At 36.7% G+C, this 17,856-nt stretch overlaps 1 protein-coding gene across 1 annotated transcript in view; it reads left to right on the top strand.

Annotated features, from left to right (window-relative positions):
- The first annotated feature begins 12,533 nt into the window (after positions 1 to 12,533).
- LOC127809565 (uncharacterized) overlaps positions 12,534 to 17,856 on the top strand; it is an 86,090-nt gene continuing 80,767 nt past the window's right edge. Inside the window, exons 1-2 of the mRNA XM_052348439.1 lie at positions 12,534 to 12,766; positions 13,296 to 13,437. Coding sequence (XP_052204399.1) covers positions 12,641 to 12,766; positions 13,296 to 13,437 — 268 coding nt within the window. The 5' untranslated portion in view covers positions 12,534 to 12,640. The remainder of the gene's footprint in view (positions 12,767 to 13,295; positions 13,438 to 17,856) is intronic.

Here is a 17,856-nt window from a genome sequence, read left to right on the forward strand (position 1 = left end):
CAAAAGTTGATTTGTTAAAGCAAGAAAGTCAACTCACTATTAGTGGCAGTTGATTATAGCAGCAGTCGACTCCTGGTGGTCGCCAGTGGACTCCTAGTCACCGTTTCAGCCTCCCAATTGCGTTACATGTGGCATCAAATTGAAAAGGCAGATGTGGTGGGGTGAGGCAGTGGAATTGGACGAGAAAATGCTAGAGGAAATTACAGAGGGCATTCGCTACTTGTTTCCTCTGTAATTTCTACTTTTGTCTTATTCTATTCTACTTCGTTAAAATTACAGGTGCGTGATTGTCATGCCAAAAATAGAGACACGGGTGCTGGTGATACAGGGAACCTCTAATCTAGCATGAGAAAAGGTGACCAAAATGATACCGAACAATACGCTAAGTGTGGACAGCATAAAACCACAGCAACGTAAGGTGGATCGGTTTCAGTACAAAAATAGTTTCTATACCTCAACTTGACATTGGATTTCAAGTATTTATTTATTGTATTTTATGTGATGAATATATGTGTTGATTAAATATTCAACCTGTGTACGATATGTGTTTTTAACTTCCACTGTATATATCTGATGCATGTAAAAAAAATTTATTTTTACCCACACCACCATACGAGTATTCCTTTACATTTTTTTTAAGTACAGGCATATAATTGAATGTTTTGATAAAATACATGTGGTGTATTTAATTTAATAACAAATTAAAAAGGTATTTAATAATTTCACTTTTTTGAAGTATAGGTGTCTGATAGAACATTTTAAAAGTTCAGGGTGATACAAGACTTTTCTAATAAAGTATAAGGGTGCATTTACATCTTCATTTGATCCAATAGCCATGCTTCACACTCTTACTAGTGCGTGTTTTCACTTATTTTATTGAGGCGTTTTATAGCTAATACTTTTTTGAAATATAGATGTCTAAGGCTATCTGCAGCAGAGTTAAGTTCAGCTCGCCAAAGCTATTTGTGGCGAGAATATTACTGAAAATGAGCTCCAGCAAAGCTCGTTATAGCTATATTTCCTCGCTAAAAATTTGACAACCTTCAAATGCCTCGTTAATGTTGACGAGTGAATTTTTCTCGCTATATCTCCCTCACCCCCCAACTGCTCAAGGCGAGAAGAGAAAACTAAACGAGGGAAGGGTGAAAGAGTTGCAGAGCAGTGGCGGCAGGAAGAGATCCGGCGACACACACCAGATTCGACGACAGTGGCCACGAATAGCAGCAACAACGACTAGCGGCGACAGTAGGAGATCCAGCTTTGAGTTCCAGCAACGACAACCACGAACTACAACAGCAACGAGCAGCTTCAGCGTCTTCCTTGTGGAGTCTTCTTCACAACGTTTTCCTGGTATTACATTTTTATATTTTGTATATTTTTTGTATTATTATATGATTGATATTGAGTTGTGTATTTTTTGATATTGATATTGATATTGAGTTCTTCACAGTGGCGGCAGTGTTATTTTATATGATTGATATTTTTTATCTTCTTGGTGATTAGTGTATTTTTTGTCTTCTTCACAGCATCTCCAGTGTCTTCCTGGTGCGTCTTCCTGGTCACTTCCTCATGGAGTCTTTTTTGTATTATTTGGTTATTGAGTTGTGTATTTGATTATTTATTTTGTATATGTGTATGTGATTAATTTGTGTATTTGATTATTAATTTTGTAGATGTGTATGTGATTAATTTGTGTATTTGATTATTAATTTTGTAGATGTATATGTGATTAATTTATGTATTTGATTATTTATTTTGTATATGTATATATTTAATTATTTTGTATATTAAGTGTTCAAAAATAATAATGAAGCTTGCTGGAGATAGTTTAGTGGAAGAATGGCATTTTCTTAAATCACATAATAAGTGCTTCAACAAGTTCTTCTTCCCTAACATCCGACGCAATTAGTGGTTATAATAGACTTTCCTTTAAAACCATGCTATTCATTTAACTTAAAACAGAGATAAGTTGCAAGAGATTTGGTTGTGTTTGATCTCTTTTTCAAGAACCTTCCTTCTACATGCTTCATGCTTTATTTCCTGGCAAACCTTATTTTGTTCCTTTTCTAAACCCTGATACCTTGTGTTATCTAATTGAATTCCTTAAATATTAATTTTTGTCTCAAGTTGATCAATTGCATTTTGTTTGCCATGGAAGGAAATAATAATGACCATTACTACATAAACTTACTCAATTATGATCAGAATATTGTAGACAAATATGCAAATGTGGCGGCCACTCCATCCTTACCTGATTCATCCGAAGTCAACACTCAAAGAAAGGTACGAACAAAAAATTTCTCAATGCAAGACGATTGTATGCTCGTGTCAGCATGGCTAAATATTAGTACGGATGCTACACATGGTAACGATCAAACGAAACAAAGGTATTGGGAAAGAGTTCATGCCTATTTTCATCAATATAAGGAGTTTGAATCTGATCGAAATTTCAATTCGTTGATGCATCGTTGATCTACAATCTAACTTGCTGTGACTAAATTTCAAGGATATTATAACCAAATAGATGGCAGAAATCAAAGTGGAACAACAGAACAAGATAAGGTAACCTCCATTATTCTTTTGTTGCTAATTATTAATATCATGTTGATAGTCATAATTATTGACATTATTTTTAACTTATTAGATTTCTCAAGTAATAGAGATGTACAAGAGCATACAAAAGTCTACTTTCACATTTCTACATTGCTGGCATAAGTTGCGATATGCACCAAAATTTTCTACGAGTTCGTCAAAGAAAAAATCTAAAAGTTCTCAACATGCAAGTCCAGCAACATCATCACCATCTACTTTCGATTCGATGAACTTAGATGATATTGACGCCCGACACAATGAGCCTTCATTGGAACAACCAATGGGAAGAAATGCTACAAAAGAACGAGAGCGAAAAAATAAATCCAACATAACAGACTCTTCTACTGGAGAACTAGCAAACATGTTGAAGGAAATTACTGAAAAGAGAACGCAATCCCAAATGTTATTAATTGAACAAATGAATGAGATGTTAAGGTTGGAAAAAGATAGGGTTGAACTATAAAGAAAAAGGGAAAAACGCGAACAACAACTTTATGAAGAAAGAATTATTAGAGTTGATAATAGCAATATGGATGAACTTTAAGTTGAATTGTCAGGGCCCACTCTCGGATCACCCGCTAGCATAGGAAATCCGTGAGAAGGTCCACACAAGATGGATACAGATACAAACATCACTTAACATTTTGTCAAAATTTCTTTTCATTTCCATATTTGCTCACTATCAATAGGAGCCAAAAATAACATTATACATCATTCTTTACATCATAAACTTGGGTTTACAACCCAACATTTTAAAAATTAAAGGGTATCAAGGCTCCAAATACAAAACAAAACCCTCTAATCATGCCTTCAACTACATCCATGGATCTTCGAGACTAGGACATCTCTGTACACATCTAACCATAACTCGCCCCACTTACTTATCCAACGCTAGAGTGGTAATTATTATTGTAGGCAACTTTCACCAACTATGTTTGATCATCCTAACAGCCATGGAACTTCCTTATGCATACTCTAAGCATATCCTCCAATATCGAAATAATCCTTATTGTCCGCCTGATAGCTGTGGATGAGACACAGCATTGGACTTCAACCCAAAGGCATAATCACATGCATCCTTCAGGCCCATAGATGTGGCCAATATCAAAGCCCATACCATTCAATGCTCAAGTTTTGGAAACCTCTCTATAGAAGGTCTTTCCCAATAAGTTAACTCATTTTCCAAGTCGTTCAAGACAACAGAGTAGTAACGCTCAAAATTTCTCTTTAACAACCAACTGCACACCTTGTTGTCTGAGTGACTCCTTATATTTGCAATGATCATAAATGGCGATCACTTCTCTACCACTCAGACCTTGGCAAGATCCACAAAAAAACTGCTTCTTTTGACCAAAATTCACATTTGCCACTCATGGCATACATCTTGCGACTTTTTTTTTTTCTTGGTCAAAATGATCTTAAATACTCCTGACGAGTCTTCTCACTCAGCGGGTATATCCTCATATCATCGATGAACCATAGTATCGACTTTGGGATGACTTACTTCCCCGCCTCACCATTCACTGATACCTTTTAAACTACATGACACTATTAGATATAGTGCCCCGCCTCAACAACTATCCCAACAATCATCCTCTTACGATGGGGTTCTCACCTGTCATGATCACTTATTTCAGGTATAACCATTTGTGCACTCCCGTACACTGCCATATTTCCTCATCTCTTTATGAATTGATCTATGATCATCTAAGTGCTATTAATATATATAATGATACCGCATCAAACTTGACTATACATACATACATACATATATATATCTATTGCCTACATTACTATTTTAATGGTTTTAGAAAACCACACTCAGCAAAAACACAGTCGACAGACGAAAGGAAACGGGAGACTGTTCGTGACTGGTCAACAACTCCTTACCATCGGTCAACAGCTGCTATACTGAAATAGGCTCTCACCTTATTATTTTCTTTCCCTTAGCTTCTCATTAGCCTACAGAATAGCATTACATTTTTATATGGTCTAGCCTTGTTTAGGTTTTACATATATACATACACATGCGTTCGTATGGAAGTCCTTACTCTTTCTTTCTCCTTTAATTCACTGTGTACATCCTTGTCCTAAACCCAAACCAAAAATTCAGGCAGGTAATGACACGTGCTTTTCATATAATCCCAACTTAGTTCTTCCCTCGCTTCACCACTAGCGCAATTTCTTCTTTAAAAGTTATGCAGTGCTCTTCCCACTTTCCTCAGCACGGAACGTGGCCCAACTTGCCAAAAAGCTCTTAGTGGTGCACCCTAACTTGCAACAACTAATCATTCGTCACCTATCTTGCACCAACCCTTGACACATTCATACACAAGGGGCAACAACTCCCTGAGCATAGGGATAAAACTTACCTTCGCCACCTCAGATGTCGTAAAATGCGACACACCATTACTCATCTCTCGCAGGGTTAGATTGCTTTAGAGGGTATCAATCCCTTCCTTCTCCAACTGCTATAATCACAATTATACTCCCCCGCGCATGGGGTCCATCAATCCTGGCATGGCGCCAAGCTTGAGATAATACTAACAGGAAAACTACTTCTTGCAAATTGGGCCCTGCAGGCCTCTGTTCCATTCTCCATCTCTGTCCTCTTGGACTTCCTCCTCTATACTAAGGTAACATAGCAACAGAGTTGGGACGATGGCTTTCTTGACCACTCCGAGAAATTAGCTCCAATTTAACACCTCATGGATTTGGATCACCACATAAGATCATGATCGCTCTTTACAAATGGACTTTAGTCCGGACTTCACTCACCATCTCAGTCGACCCATGGGTCCTTATCCTTTAATCCTTTCGGGACAATGGTCTCCATTCAAGCGTGTAACACCCCACCTTCCAAGGCATTAATATATGCTAGGATTTTTTTTTTCATCAAACATAAATCGGCAATAAATCCTCAACATAAATTGTATTTAATAACACTCCCAAATAAAGTAAGGGAATGATACGCTTTAAACATAGCGGAAGCAAGATCAGAACCTGTAAGAAACCTCGAAAACATAACATATGTGGGTACATATAAATCGTTAACCCAACATAACATTATAGACGATATTAAAATTTAAACAATACATCCGAATAAAATATGTGGTCTTGGTCCGACATGGGTCCCACAAAATTTCTACCATGATCATGCCTCGATCACTTCTTTGCCCTTCCGGCTACTCGGCTCGCCTGGAACGTGGAATATTCCAGGGACATAATCCGATATCAGAAGATGAAATCTTCTAAGTGAGGGTTAGACAAATATGAATGAATGATGCATGATGCATGGACAATTATAAACATATACCCACAATGTAACTTCCCAGACCCACCAGCCCGGCACGGAACCTTAGGCAGAATCCTGAACCTCTTGCAGGATAAACCTAACGTTGTTCCATTAATTGCCCTAGGGGAATTTCGGCTACACTCTTAAGGTAACATCCCAACCCTATGCACGAGTTTCAATATGACAAAAACATCGTGTCGGGCATATATCACGTTTTCCCATGCAATAGTATATGAACGAAAATGATCATAACATGTGAAAATATTATGTATAGCAAGGAAATCATATCATATATGAGTTATAGGGACAAAACCACTCACCTTTCACAGTTATCGGGAAACCTCAAAAAATGTGCAAACTACCTCGATTTGCGTGCCAACCTTGAAATTCGGACCAAATGTTTCACCTCACTTCCCAAAGCACCCTAGACAAGATATTTGTTTAATTAATCAATAAAACCTGTTTTTCTTTAATTTTCTTGCCTTTTCTCTATTTTTCTTCAATTTTTCCTTACTAATATTCCAAAATAAATACCTACACCTATTTTTCTCCAAATATTTTTACATAGAAAATTCTAAGATAATTTTCTAAACTATTTAAAAAAAATTTCACAAAAAACCAAGCCCGCACGTGCTGGCGTGTGCTAGGGCGAGTGAGACTAGCGTGCGGGGCCTACGCGCCGGTCATTTTCTCCGGCCACGACTTGCCGAAAAAATGCAAAAATTATACCAAATGAAAGCTCATGACCAATCGATCCTAGGGGTACTTGAATGGGCTCCAAAGAAGGTCCGGAAGCCGGCCAACGGAGGCCTCGAACTCTCGGCCAGCGGACTGCCTAAGGTTCCGACGAAGCTTCGATTCGCCTTCGATTCTGCTCCGTTGCTCACCAAATTCTCCAGAATACTTCTACTACTCTCAAGGATCAAAAGCCCTCTATCCTTGCCCCTTGATTCGACCTAAAAAGCCTTCGATTTCAAGCTCAAAGTTTTAAATTTTTGGCTATAACATGCTCTATTTATAGGCGATGTTAAAGCCCGATTTGCCCATGGCCACTTAGCCCATTGCCTTTGGAGTCTCCCCCTCCCCTGGATGGACCTGGAAACACCCTTCCTGACTGAAAAAAAGCGAGTTGCAGGTTGCCATTTTTGGCCAGCTTTCATGGTCGAATTTCTCGAATTTTCGGCCACTTTGATGGCCATTGTCGGCTCATCATCATCACTTGGCCCTGCCTGACCATTGTCTATGCAATCCCAGAAGCTTTCGGCGCCCCTCGTGGCTTGGTCAGCTTTCCATGGTTGCCATTTTTGGGATTTTGCATTTTGGCCCTTCAATTTTTGGTTTTTACCTTTTTGCCCCTTTTTACTTAGCCCCTGAACATTCTAATATTTCATTTGAGATCCTCAAGTTAAATTATTTCAATTTCCCTTTTGCAACTTTTTGAAAAAAATGACATTTTGGCCCCCCTCGGGCAACTTCGAAGAATTGTACTTAGGTTCATTTCTTCGTTTTGGCTTTAAACCTACTCGTTTCTTCCTGAAACTTCTGAAAGGTTGCTCTAATCGATAGACCGAAGCTTCCAAAGGTGTTCATTATCATTCTGGGAGTCTCCTACGAGAATTCAATTTTACAGCCTAAATGGTAGCTGTATTTTAGCTGTACCGAAAACTGTTTCTGATCCACTTTCTTTCGGTCCTAAAAATCATGCCTCCAGATGCTCACTAGAGGCGTTCCTATTCCTTAGACATTTAAGCCTTAGGGTACTCCCTTCGGTTGATTCGATAAATTTTTCGGGCTTTTTAGATACCTAACTTTCCCGAATTTCTAATTTTCCTTTAAAATAATAACCCAAAGTTCTTGGGTATTACAAAGCGTCCTTCCAACACTCAACCTAATTTAGCTCATAACCAATAGACCTCTATATGAGCTTCTCTCACCACCTTCCCATGTTGTTTCTCAACTCGCTCAATGTACTAATATACCTCCCAAGTATTTTTCCACGGGGTGACAATGCAAGTAACGAGGTACTCCTTCCTCAGCCTCAATTCGACGGCCTCTTTACATGCACCCATTTACTATATAACCAATTATTTATAATTATTACTTTAATTTAACTTCTCGATTTCGGACTACTAGATATAGTCCTAACTCTATCCGACATTCCTATATGTACAGAGACTCCTCTCGTCCCAACCTTTGCTCTGATACTAAGCTGTTATGGCCCACTCTCGGATCATTCGCTAGCATAGGAAATCCGTGAGAAGGTCCACACAAGATGGATATAGATATAAACATCACTTAACATTTTGCCAAAATTTCTTTTCATTTCCATATTTTCTCACTGTCAATAAGAGCCAAAAATAACATTATACATCATTCTTTACATCATAAACTTGGGTTTACAACCCAACATTTTAAAAATTAAAGGGCATCAAGGCTCCAAATACAAAACAAAACCCTCTAATCATGCCCTCAACTACATCCATGGATCTTCGAGGGCTTCGATTTGATATATAATATCATATATTTTGGATATTATTTGAGCTGATTAAAGCTTTTCTTAACCCAAATCAAGTGAGAATGTTAAAGTAATTTGTTTTTAAATGCTCCTTTATATATCCCTCAATCTTCTAAATGATAAGATGTGTTTGAAGATATATATATATATATGTAAATAAATGGGTTTCATAAGATAAAAATACAATTGACTTGCATGAGGAGGTATAATAATAATCAATTAGGAGATTGTTAAGAAATATCCTTGGTTGGTATGTTCATGGAGTCTCATGGGTGATGCATTAATAACTCCAGATAAATAATTACCTTAAATAAAATGGAGTAGCCATAAAAGGATGTGATTGAAGATATGCCTATGTGCATGCATGGGCTCATGAGTGAATATGTTATTGGCATGTTTAAATGTGCATGATGTTCATGATGTGTACATTTCTATAACGGAGCATGTATGATTTACTTATGTGAGATTCCAAGAACATTGCATGGCATTACGATTTGCGCCCTATTGCTATTATTTTGGCGCGACGGCTATGCTTCGCAAATGGGAAAAGAAAAGGATATCCTAAAGAGTGCCTGATGCGGGTGAGGTGGCCATAAACCCAGTAGGCAATGCTCGAGCCAATGAGTGGCAAATCGATATTGTGTATATATATATATGCATTCATGCATGTGAATAAATAGCTTTGAGAGCTAATGTGAAAAAAAGGGCTTGAGAGCCAATGTGAAGTATGAAGGTTTATATATTCATGGGGAATGAATTGATGCATAAAGTGCATAATGGCATGGCATTGGAATGATTTTATTGATGGGAATTAAATGGAAAATGCTACCATATTTGGAAAGTCGAATCTATTCCACTTGGGATTTTTCCATGCCTTAACCCTATTGCTTCATTGTTGTAGCATATGGTTGCTCATATAATGGTTTTATAAATGAGAATTGAATGATGGGTTTAAATTGTATTGGGGAGTTGGGTGTACTCTATTTTGTATCCATTCCTTTATTCGTGCTCCTGGTATTATATATATGTATACTTGTTGAGTCTTATGGCTCACTTTGAAATATGGGTTGATGAACCAAAAAAGGAAGTATATTTCTCTGAGGATGTTGTTGTTTAGTCTAGAAGGCATGAATCCAATAGGTATCTAGATGTTGGGTAATGGTCTTTCTTTGGCTCTAAGTTATTCATGCCTTCATGTATCATGCTATGGATACTTCATTTGCTATATATTTGCAGAGCCTTGTGGCTCACGTTGTTTCTTTTGTCATTCCAGGTAATGGAAGATAGATATTTGTGGGGCATGTTCAAATTAGTTGTGTACAGAGATGTCCCGACCTCAAAGATTCGTGGGTGTATGTTGAGGGTAAGAAATAGAGGGTTCATTTTATTTTAAAGCGTGAGTGCCCTTTTACTTTGAAAATGTATGGGCAATAAGCCCAAGATGTTAATGTATTGAATGATATGTAATTTATTATGGCTTCTATTGTTAGTGAGAAAGCTCAGAAAGGAAATTTCTTGAAAATTTTGAATATCTGTATCCATTCTTAATAGACCTTCTCTCGGACTTTCTGTGCTAGCCGAAAAATCCGGGAGCGGGCCTTGACATGAATATTACAAAGCTCTCAAAGTTGAAATTATTCAGAAAAAGCGAAATGCAAGGTTGCACCCAGATTTGTAATTGGAGTTGGATTAATGTATGCATCTTTTCATTTTATTAATGCAAGGTTCCCAGATTTCTAACTGGAGTAGGCATTAATGTATGTATCGTTTCCTTTTATTAATGTATGGAGTTGGAATTAGGTGAAGTTCATGAACATCTAACTTGATGGCTATTTCTCACAGATGTTGACTTGAAACTGACAATTTTTTATTAATACAATAGAAAACAAGTACATTAATTTATTTCAATTCGATTGTTTACCATACAATTCCCACAAATGCTCCACAAGATCATTTTTGAGTTGCATATGAGCTTGGCTGTCTCGAATTTGATGGTGAACCTGTATGAAGTCCACAATTTCATTTGTGCGATTGCGAGACAATTCAATTGTTGGAGTGCTAGCAACTATATCATATTCGAAATCCACACCCTCATGAACTGTATCACGTTCATCTTCAACTATCATATTGTGCAAGATTATACAGATCGTCATTATATCTTTGAGTGTTTGAACGTCTCAAAAACGTTCCGGTCCACGTACTATTGCAAATTGTGATTGTAGGACTCCAAATGCTCATTCGACATCCTTTCTAGCAGACTCTTGTTGTGCAGCAAAAAAATTCACCTTATTCCCTTGAGGAGATGGAATGGTTTTAACAAAAATAGACCACAAGAGATATATACCATTGGCAAGATAATATGCCATGGTATATTCATGTCCATTGATGGTGTATTTTACTTCAAGACCACGACCTTCTGCTAATTCTAAGAATACATGGGATCTATCTAATACATTAATGTTGTTTAATGATCCCGGTAATCCAAAAAAAGCATGCCATATCCATAGATCATATGAAACTATTGCTTCCAAAATAATGGTTGGTTCACGGGCATGACCTGTATAGATTCCATGCCATGCATTGTGTAATTGGGTCATTTCCAATGCATACAATCGATGCTGCCCAACATTCCTGGGAACCGCGTTGCTTAGCCATGGTCATTAACCTTGCAATATCAATATTATTTGGTCGCCTCAAATATTGCTCTCCAAATACCTCAACCACTGCTTTCACGAACCTTTTCAAACTTTCTATTGCTGTATTTTTTCCAATCCTGACATATTCATCCACAACATCTGCAAGTGATCCATATGCAAGCATCCTTAATGCAGTTGTATTTTTTGGAGTGATGATAATCCAGGAACTCCTGCAGCATTATATCTTTGAACAAAGTATAAATCATGTGATTCAATTGCTACTTGAATTCGTAGAAATAATGATTGACGCATACGAAATCTTCTATAAAATAAATGTGGTGGATATGTAGGAAAATCACCAAAATAATCACGATAAAGCCTCTCATGACCTTCAACTCTATTGCGATTGATGACACGTCGATTCATCACGGATCCACGACAACGTGATATAGAGCCGTGATCTCCAGATTGAATATGGTGTTCAACTAATGTTGTAACAATAGCTTCTTATTCTTCATTGTCTTGAACTTCTTCATGGATCATTCGGAAGAACATACGATTGATGTTGGACATGGTGGCTAATGTGAGTCGATGTTTTAGATTTGTGGGTTGTAAATTTTTTAATCAAATGGATCATTTATTTATAAACGGCTGGAATATGGAAGTTGGAATATGACCGTTGAAATATAGTCATTAAAATATAACCGTTGGAATATGACCGTTGTTAGAATTTTAATTTTATCATATTAAAATCTTAATTTTGTTATTAAATTATATTTTGTTAAATAATTATTTTTTATAAAATTAGTAAATTGATTTAAAATATATTAATATTTAATATTATAATTTTTTTATTAAATTACAAAATAAATAATAAAATTTTATAGTAGTTAAATATATATGTAAGGTAAAATAAATAAAATTGAAGTTTATTGATAAATAAATAAAATAAGGAGTTAAATAAAGAAGAGAATAGGAAGTGTTGTTGGAGCAGACACAATTTTCGTGACAAAATCAAAATAAGAAGTAAATTATTTATAATATAATAGAGAGTGAAATGAGGAGACTTCTTAAAAATAGGTTAATGGAATATTTTGAAAATTTAGGGTATCATAATATTTTTTTTAATAAAGTACATAGGTGCATTCATGTCTTCACCCAATAATTTATAGTTATTTTATATCACAAACGGAAATCAAATCACAAACTATGTTTAATTTTTAAACCAATTCAATTTTTAAAAATTTTTAAACTAGGTGGAGCCAAAATTCAAATTCGATTTGACGGTCCGCAACAAACGACGCACACCCTTACCTTAAGTTGTGTTTGGGATTGAATTGAATAGAATTAAAAGGAATGAGTGCTCTAATAAAAAATGAAATAGTCGCTGAATTACTTACTAATCGAAGTAATTCGTACACAATAACAAAGGATCCTTAACGTTGCAATATCTGAGCGTGAAGAAGGGCATTCTGGTACTTGTGCTGGCTCTTTCTTCTCTTCCCTTCCCTTCCCTTCAATCAATCCCTTCCGAATTTTCCTCCTCACTTTCTCGCGCTCCCCGGAACCGCGAGCACCAGGGGAAAACAGAGAGGGCAGCCAATGGAGGGAACCACCGATGAGCTTCGAGCCAAATTTCTCTCCCCTGAAAACCCTAGCAATTCCTCCAAAAGCAGAGAGGAGGGCGAGCTCTCCTCTTCCGACACCGACGCCGACGACGATGTCAACGTAACTACCTTATCAAAACCCTAATTCCAATCCCACGCTATTGTTGCTTATTCGTCACTCTTCCGTTTGGTTACTTTCTGCTTCACTGCGAAATTCACGTCGTCACTTGATGAGAATATGTGTTGTGTTGGCTTTGTCGTTCTCTGGATGACTCTACCTATTGCTTCTGATTTTTGCGTCCCATCTTTCTTTTTTGTTTTTGATGTGTTTTCATATTTGTGTTGGCTGAAACTGTTATTCTTGTCCGATTCATATTCCGCTTTTGTGTATCTTGAGATGGTTGCTATGAATGTATTTTTCTTTTGGGTTACTTCTTGTGTTTATTTTAGTTCTCAATTGGTAATGCAACTTCTTCTGTTCCACTCCTCGGCGTTGTTTTACTTTCGTGTTCGCTTTTTATCCTCTGTGGCCTTTATAGATCTGAGTGCCTTCTAATTTGCTCATATTAAATCGTTCTAGTTGGAATCCTTACTAGGGTAGCATGGAGTTCCCCTTTTATTGCTGAAATGTTTTAAAATGGGTGATCCAGGGTCCTAGAAGATTGAATTATATCCCAGAGGAACTTCCCGCCCCTTCTACTTCTCAGTACAATGCTACAACTGCTGCTCGAGAGGAAGCTGTTTCTGTTACTTCACTAAACACAAGTGCCGAGGGTGTTAAGGAAGGTGTGGGTAAGTGCCGTCAGCCACTATGCTTAATTGCTTTAGCTTTACAGTATCTTGTCATGTTTTTAATGGTTGGATCTTGCTCTCTTATGGAGTGTTGTCTGTTTTTCATTCACGTTGAACTATGACATGCCGCATTGATGAATTTGCTTTGGCATTGTTCTGACTGACTCACTTCATAAATTATATTAATTCATAAAAATATTTTTCAGCATTTGGAGCTCACCAAGGAAATCCTATCAGCTTTGGCTGCATTCGCCTAATAAAGAGACTAGACTTTGTGACCTCATTTTTCAGGAGGAAAAAAGAAGGGGGAAACTGTGATGATATCTTAATAATTTATGTTTTACTGAATACTGATGTCGTGTACCTATAAGGTGTAACTAGGGTTTTAGATGTGAAATGAAGAAATAGAAAACCACACAAGGAGAAAAATGAGAATGAGAGGTTCTGAAGAATGCCTCAATCAATGATTTAATCAAAATGAAATAAGGCATAGTTGAACTATTTATATCCAGCTATCCTTGACAACAAACTAACTAACTGACTTAGCTACTTAACTAATCCTTTCCTAAATACAACAAACAACATAACTGATTACAGCAATTCACTATACCATTCAACATCAATTTCTTCAACATTCCCCCTCAGATTAGACCTCTTGGCAAAGTTAGGACAGGTAAGCTTTGTCTTGTTTGAAACTGCTGGCTCATGAGAATATATAGGAGATAATTTGAGCCCAAGTTTGTTACATAAAAATGACAACCTATCCCTTGATAGTCCTTTGGTAAATATGGCTGCCCCTTGATGTAGAGCAGTAACATACCGAATTTCAATCTCTCCATTTTCTACCTTTTCCCGAACAAAGTGCACATCTATTTCAATATACTTGGTATGTGAGTGAAACACTAGATTTTTTGCTATGCTCTTTGCTGCTAGGTTATCACACCATAAGATTGGAACATGGGCTAATAGATAGCCCAATTCAAGAAACAAAGATTTTAACCACATGATTTCAGTTACTCCTTGTGCTACTACACGATTCTCGGCTTCTCCCATAGAACAAGCCACCACGGACTGTTTTCCTAGAGCTCCAAACCAACAAATTTTGGCCAAGAAATACACATAACCCACTGGTAGATCTCCTGGTTACTTTGCAGCTATTACTGTTTTGCCTAAAGTAATTAAATGCTGGATTTATTGAAGAAATCAGGAAGAAATAAAGATGATTTGGCAGCAGTTAGTTAATAGGACATAAATGTAACTAATTGTTTTATTAAGGGTAAATTTGACTTTTATAAAGTTAGTTATTTCCCCTTAGATATTTTCGCCTCCCTTCGTCTATAAATAGAAGGGTGCGGAGGCCAGTTTTCATCATTCATTCATATCTTTCATTCCTTGGGTTCGAATACAGTGAGAGGCGAGAGTAAGAGCTGTGTGATTCTAGTTCTTGTTGTCTTCATTAGAGTATTGTATTCGAGAGGCAAGGTGGAGTGAAAGAGGGGTATTCTTGTACTGGTTTTTGATTTGTTTCTAGTGGATTGATTGCTTCTTGGATTGCTAGATGTAGTGCCATGTAAATGGCATGAACTAGGGTATATCTTGTGTGCTGCAATTTGGTTTGGCTTCTCTACTTTTTAATTCTGTTTTTATTTTCTACTTTCAGTATTCAATGTTGGTTTGAATTCGGTGAGGTTTTTGAGTGATTCTTGAGAGATCATAGTCTCGGTTTTAACAATTTGGTATCAGAGCTTTAGGTCTTCTAATCAAGAAATATTAAGAAACCTATAGAATCTTTAGAAACCTATAGTCGAGTTGTCTACTATGGCTTCCGCAACCCCAGCTGGTCGGTATGATATTGAAAAATTTGATGACACAAATGATTTTGGACTTTGGAGGATTAAGATGAAAGCCTTAATGGGAAATTTAGGGTTAAAGGAAGCTTTAGCACCCCAAAAACTTTTCCCAAAAACTGCTACTGTCGAACAAAGATTAGAAGCCAATAATCGTAGGCAAGAAATCAGTGAAAGAGCTTTCAACACTCTAATCTTGAGTTTAGGAGATAAAGTCCTAAGAGAAGTGTCTAAAATGGAAACTGCCGAGGATTTGTGGGCCAAATTAGAAAGCCTATATATGACTAAATCCCTTTCAAGTAGGCTATATCTGAAAGTAAAATTTTTTACTTTCAAAATGCAAGAAGGGCAGAAGCTTCAAAATCATATTGATGAATTTAACAAATTGTGTCTTGATTTGGAAAACTTAAGTATATCATATGAAGAAGAAGATAAGGCCCTAATTCTGTTGCATTCACTGCCTAAGTCATATGAGCATTTTGTAGACATTTTAAAGCATGGAAGAGATACCATATCTTTAGAAGATGTTATAGGTGCCCTTAATTCTAAAGGTTTACAATAGAAAGTAGAATCTAAGAAAAATGCTGGTGATGCCCTGTCAACTAGGCATAGATCTGAAAAGAAAGACCCTAAAGCTAAAGGAAAGTCTAGATCGAAGTCCAGAAATGGCAAGAAAACATTTAGATGTTTTCATTGTCATGAGGAAGGACATATAAAGAAAAATTGCCCTAAAAAGAAGCAGGATTTTTCTGATAAAGGTAAATCAGAGTTTTCAAACTCAATTCAGGAATTGGACTATGACAGTTCGGATGTTCTTGTGGTTTCAAAATATTCGGATGAAGTGGTATGGGTTTTAGATTCCGGATGCTCCTTCCATATGTCACCTCACATAGAATGGTTTTTGAATTATAAAGACATGAGTGGAGGGAAGGTTCTTCTCGGTAATAACCAAGAGTGTGGAATAAAGAAGATTGGAGATATTAAGCTAAAGATGTTTGATGGATCAATCAAAATTTTGACATCTGTTAGGTATGTCCCAGAACTTAAAAGAAATCTGATTTCTCTAGGAGAATTAGCTAAGAATGGCTACAGTTATAGTGGTTGTGGGGATATTCTTAAAGTAGCTAAAGGATATCTTATATGTATGAAGGCAGTCCTTAAAAATGGGATATTTGTTATGATAGCTTCCACAGTATGTGGAGATGCAGCCATGGGGGAAGAAAAGACCTATGAACTATCAAAACTATGGCATTTTAGGATGGCTCATATAAGTTTCCAAGGGCTTAAAGAATTAGCTAATCAAGGGATCTTAGGTTCTAAAAAATTGACAGATTTAGATACATGTGAAACTTGCATCTATGGAAAATCTGTAAAAACAAAATCCCCTAAGAAAGCATTGCATATCACTAAAGGTCCTTTAGAATATGTCCATTCGGACTTATGAGGCCCTAGTCAAACTCCAACTCATGGTGGAGTTAGGTATTTTCTTTCTATTATAGATGACTATTCAAGAATAGTTTGGGTTTCTGTTTTAAAAACAAAAGATAACACTTTTGATGCTTTTAAAACTTGGAAAATCATGATTGAAAATCAAAAGGGTGGGAAATTAAAAGTCATTAGAACTGATAATGGCTTAGAATTTTGTAATAAGGAATTCACCCAATTGTGTAATGAAAATGGCATCTTAAGACATCTTACTGCCCCTGGAAATCCTAAGCAAAATGGCCTGGCCGAGCGCATGAATAGGACCCTCTTTGAGAGGGTAAGATGTATGCTATTCCATGCTAGGCTTTCAAAAGCATTTTGGGGAGAGGCTGTTGTTTCAGCAGCCTATTTAATAAACAGATTACCTTCATCAGCCTTAGAATTTAAGACTCCTTATGAAATGTGGTATAATCATAAGCCAAACCTAGATCACCTTAGGGTTTTTGGGTGTCTAGCTTATGCACATATAAAACAAGGAAAATTAGAGCCTAGGGCTAAGAAGTGTGTGTTTATTGGTTATCCTTTAGGAGTTAAGGGGTATAAGTTGTGGAATTTTGAAAAAGATATGCCTAGAACCATGATAAGTAAAGATGTAACCTTTAATGAAAATTCATTTATCGATTTAAGAAGTGAAAATGAGGATAGGAAAAGGAAAGATAACAACAACAACAACAACATATCCAGCCTTTATCCCACTATGTGGGGTCGGCTACATGAATTCTAGACTTCCATATATTTTTGTCTTTTGTCATATCCTCATTTAGATTCATATATTTCATATCAAATTTTAATGTCTCTCTCAAAGTCTTCTTGGGTCTACCTCTACCTCTTTTTGTGACTAATTGTTTCATTTCATCAACTCTCCTCACATGAGCGTCTCTTAGACTCCTTCTCACATGACCAAACCATCTTAGTCTAGTTTCTCTCATCTTCTCCTCGATTGGCACTACTCCTACCTTATTACGAATAACTTCATTTCTAATTTTATCCTTTCTTGTATGTTCGCACATCCATCTTAACATCCTCATCTCTGCTACACTCGTCTTTTGCTCATGCTGGTATTTAACTGCCCAACATTCTGAGTCAT

This window comes from Diospyros lotus, chromosome 9, assembly GCF_014633365.1.
Source record: "Diospyros lotus cultivar Yz01 chromosome 9, ASM1463336v1, whole genome shotgun sequence".
Taxonomy (NCBI): Eukaryota; Viridiplantae; Streptophyta; class Magnoliopsida; order Ericales; family Ebenaceae; genus Diospyros; species Diospyros lotus.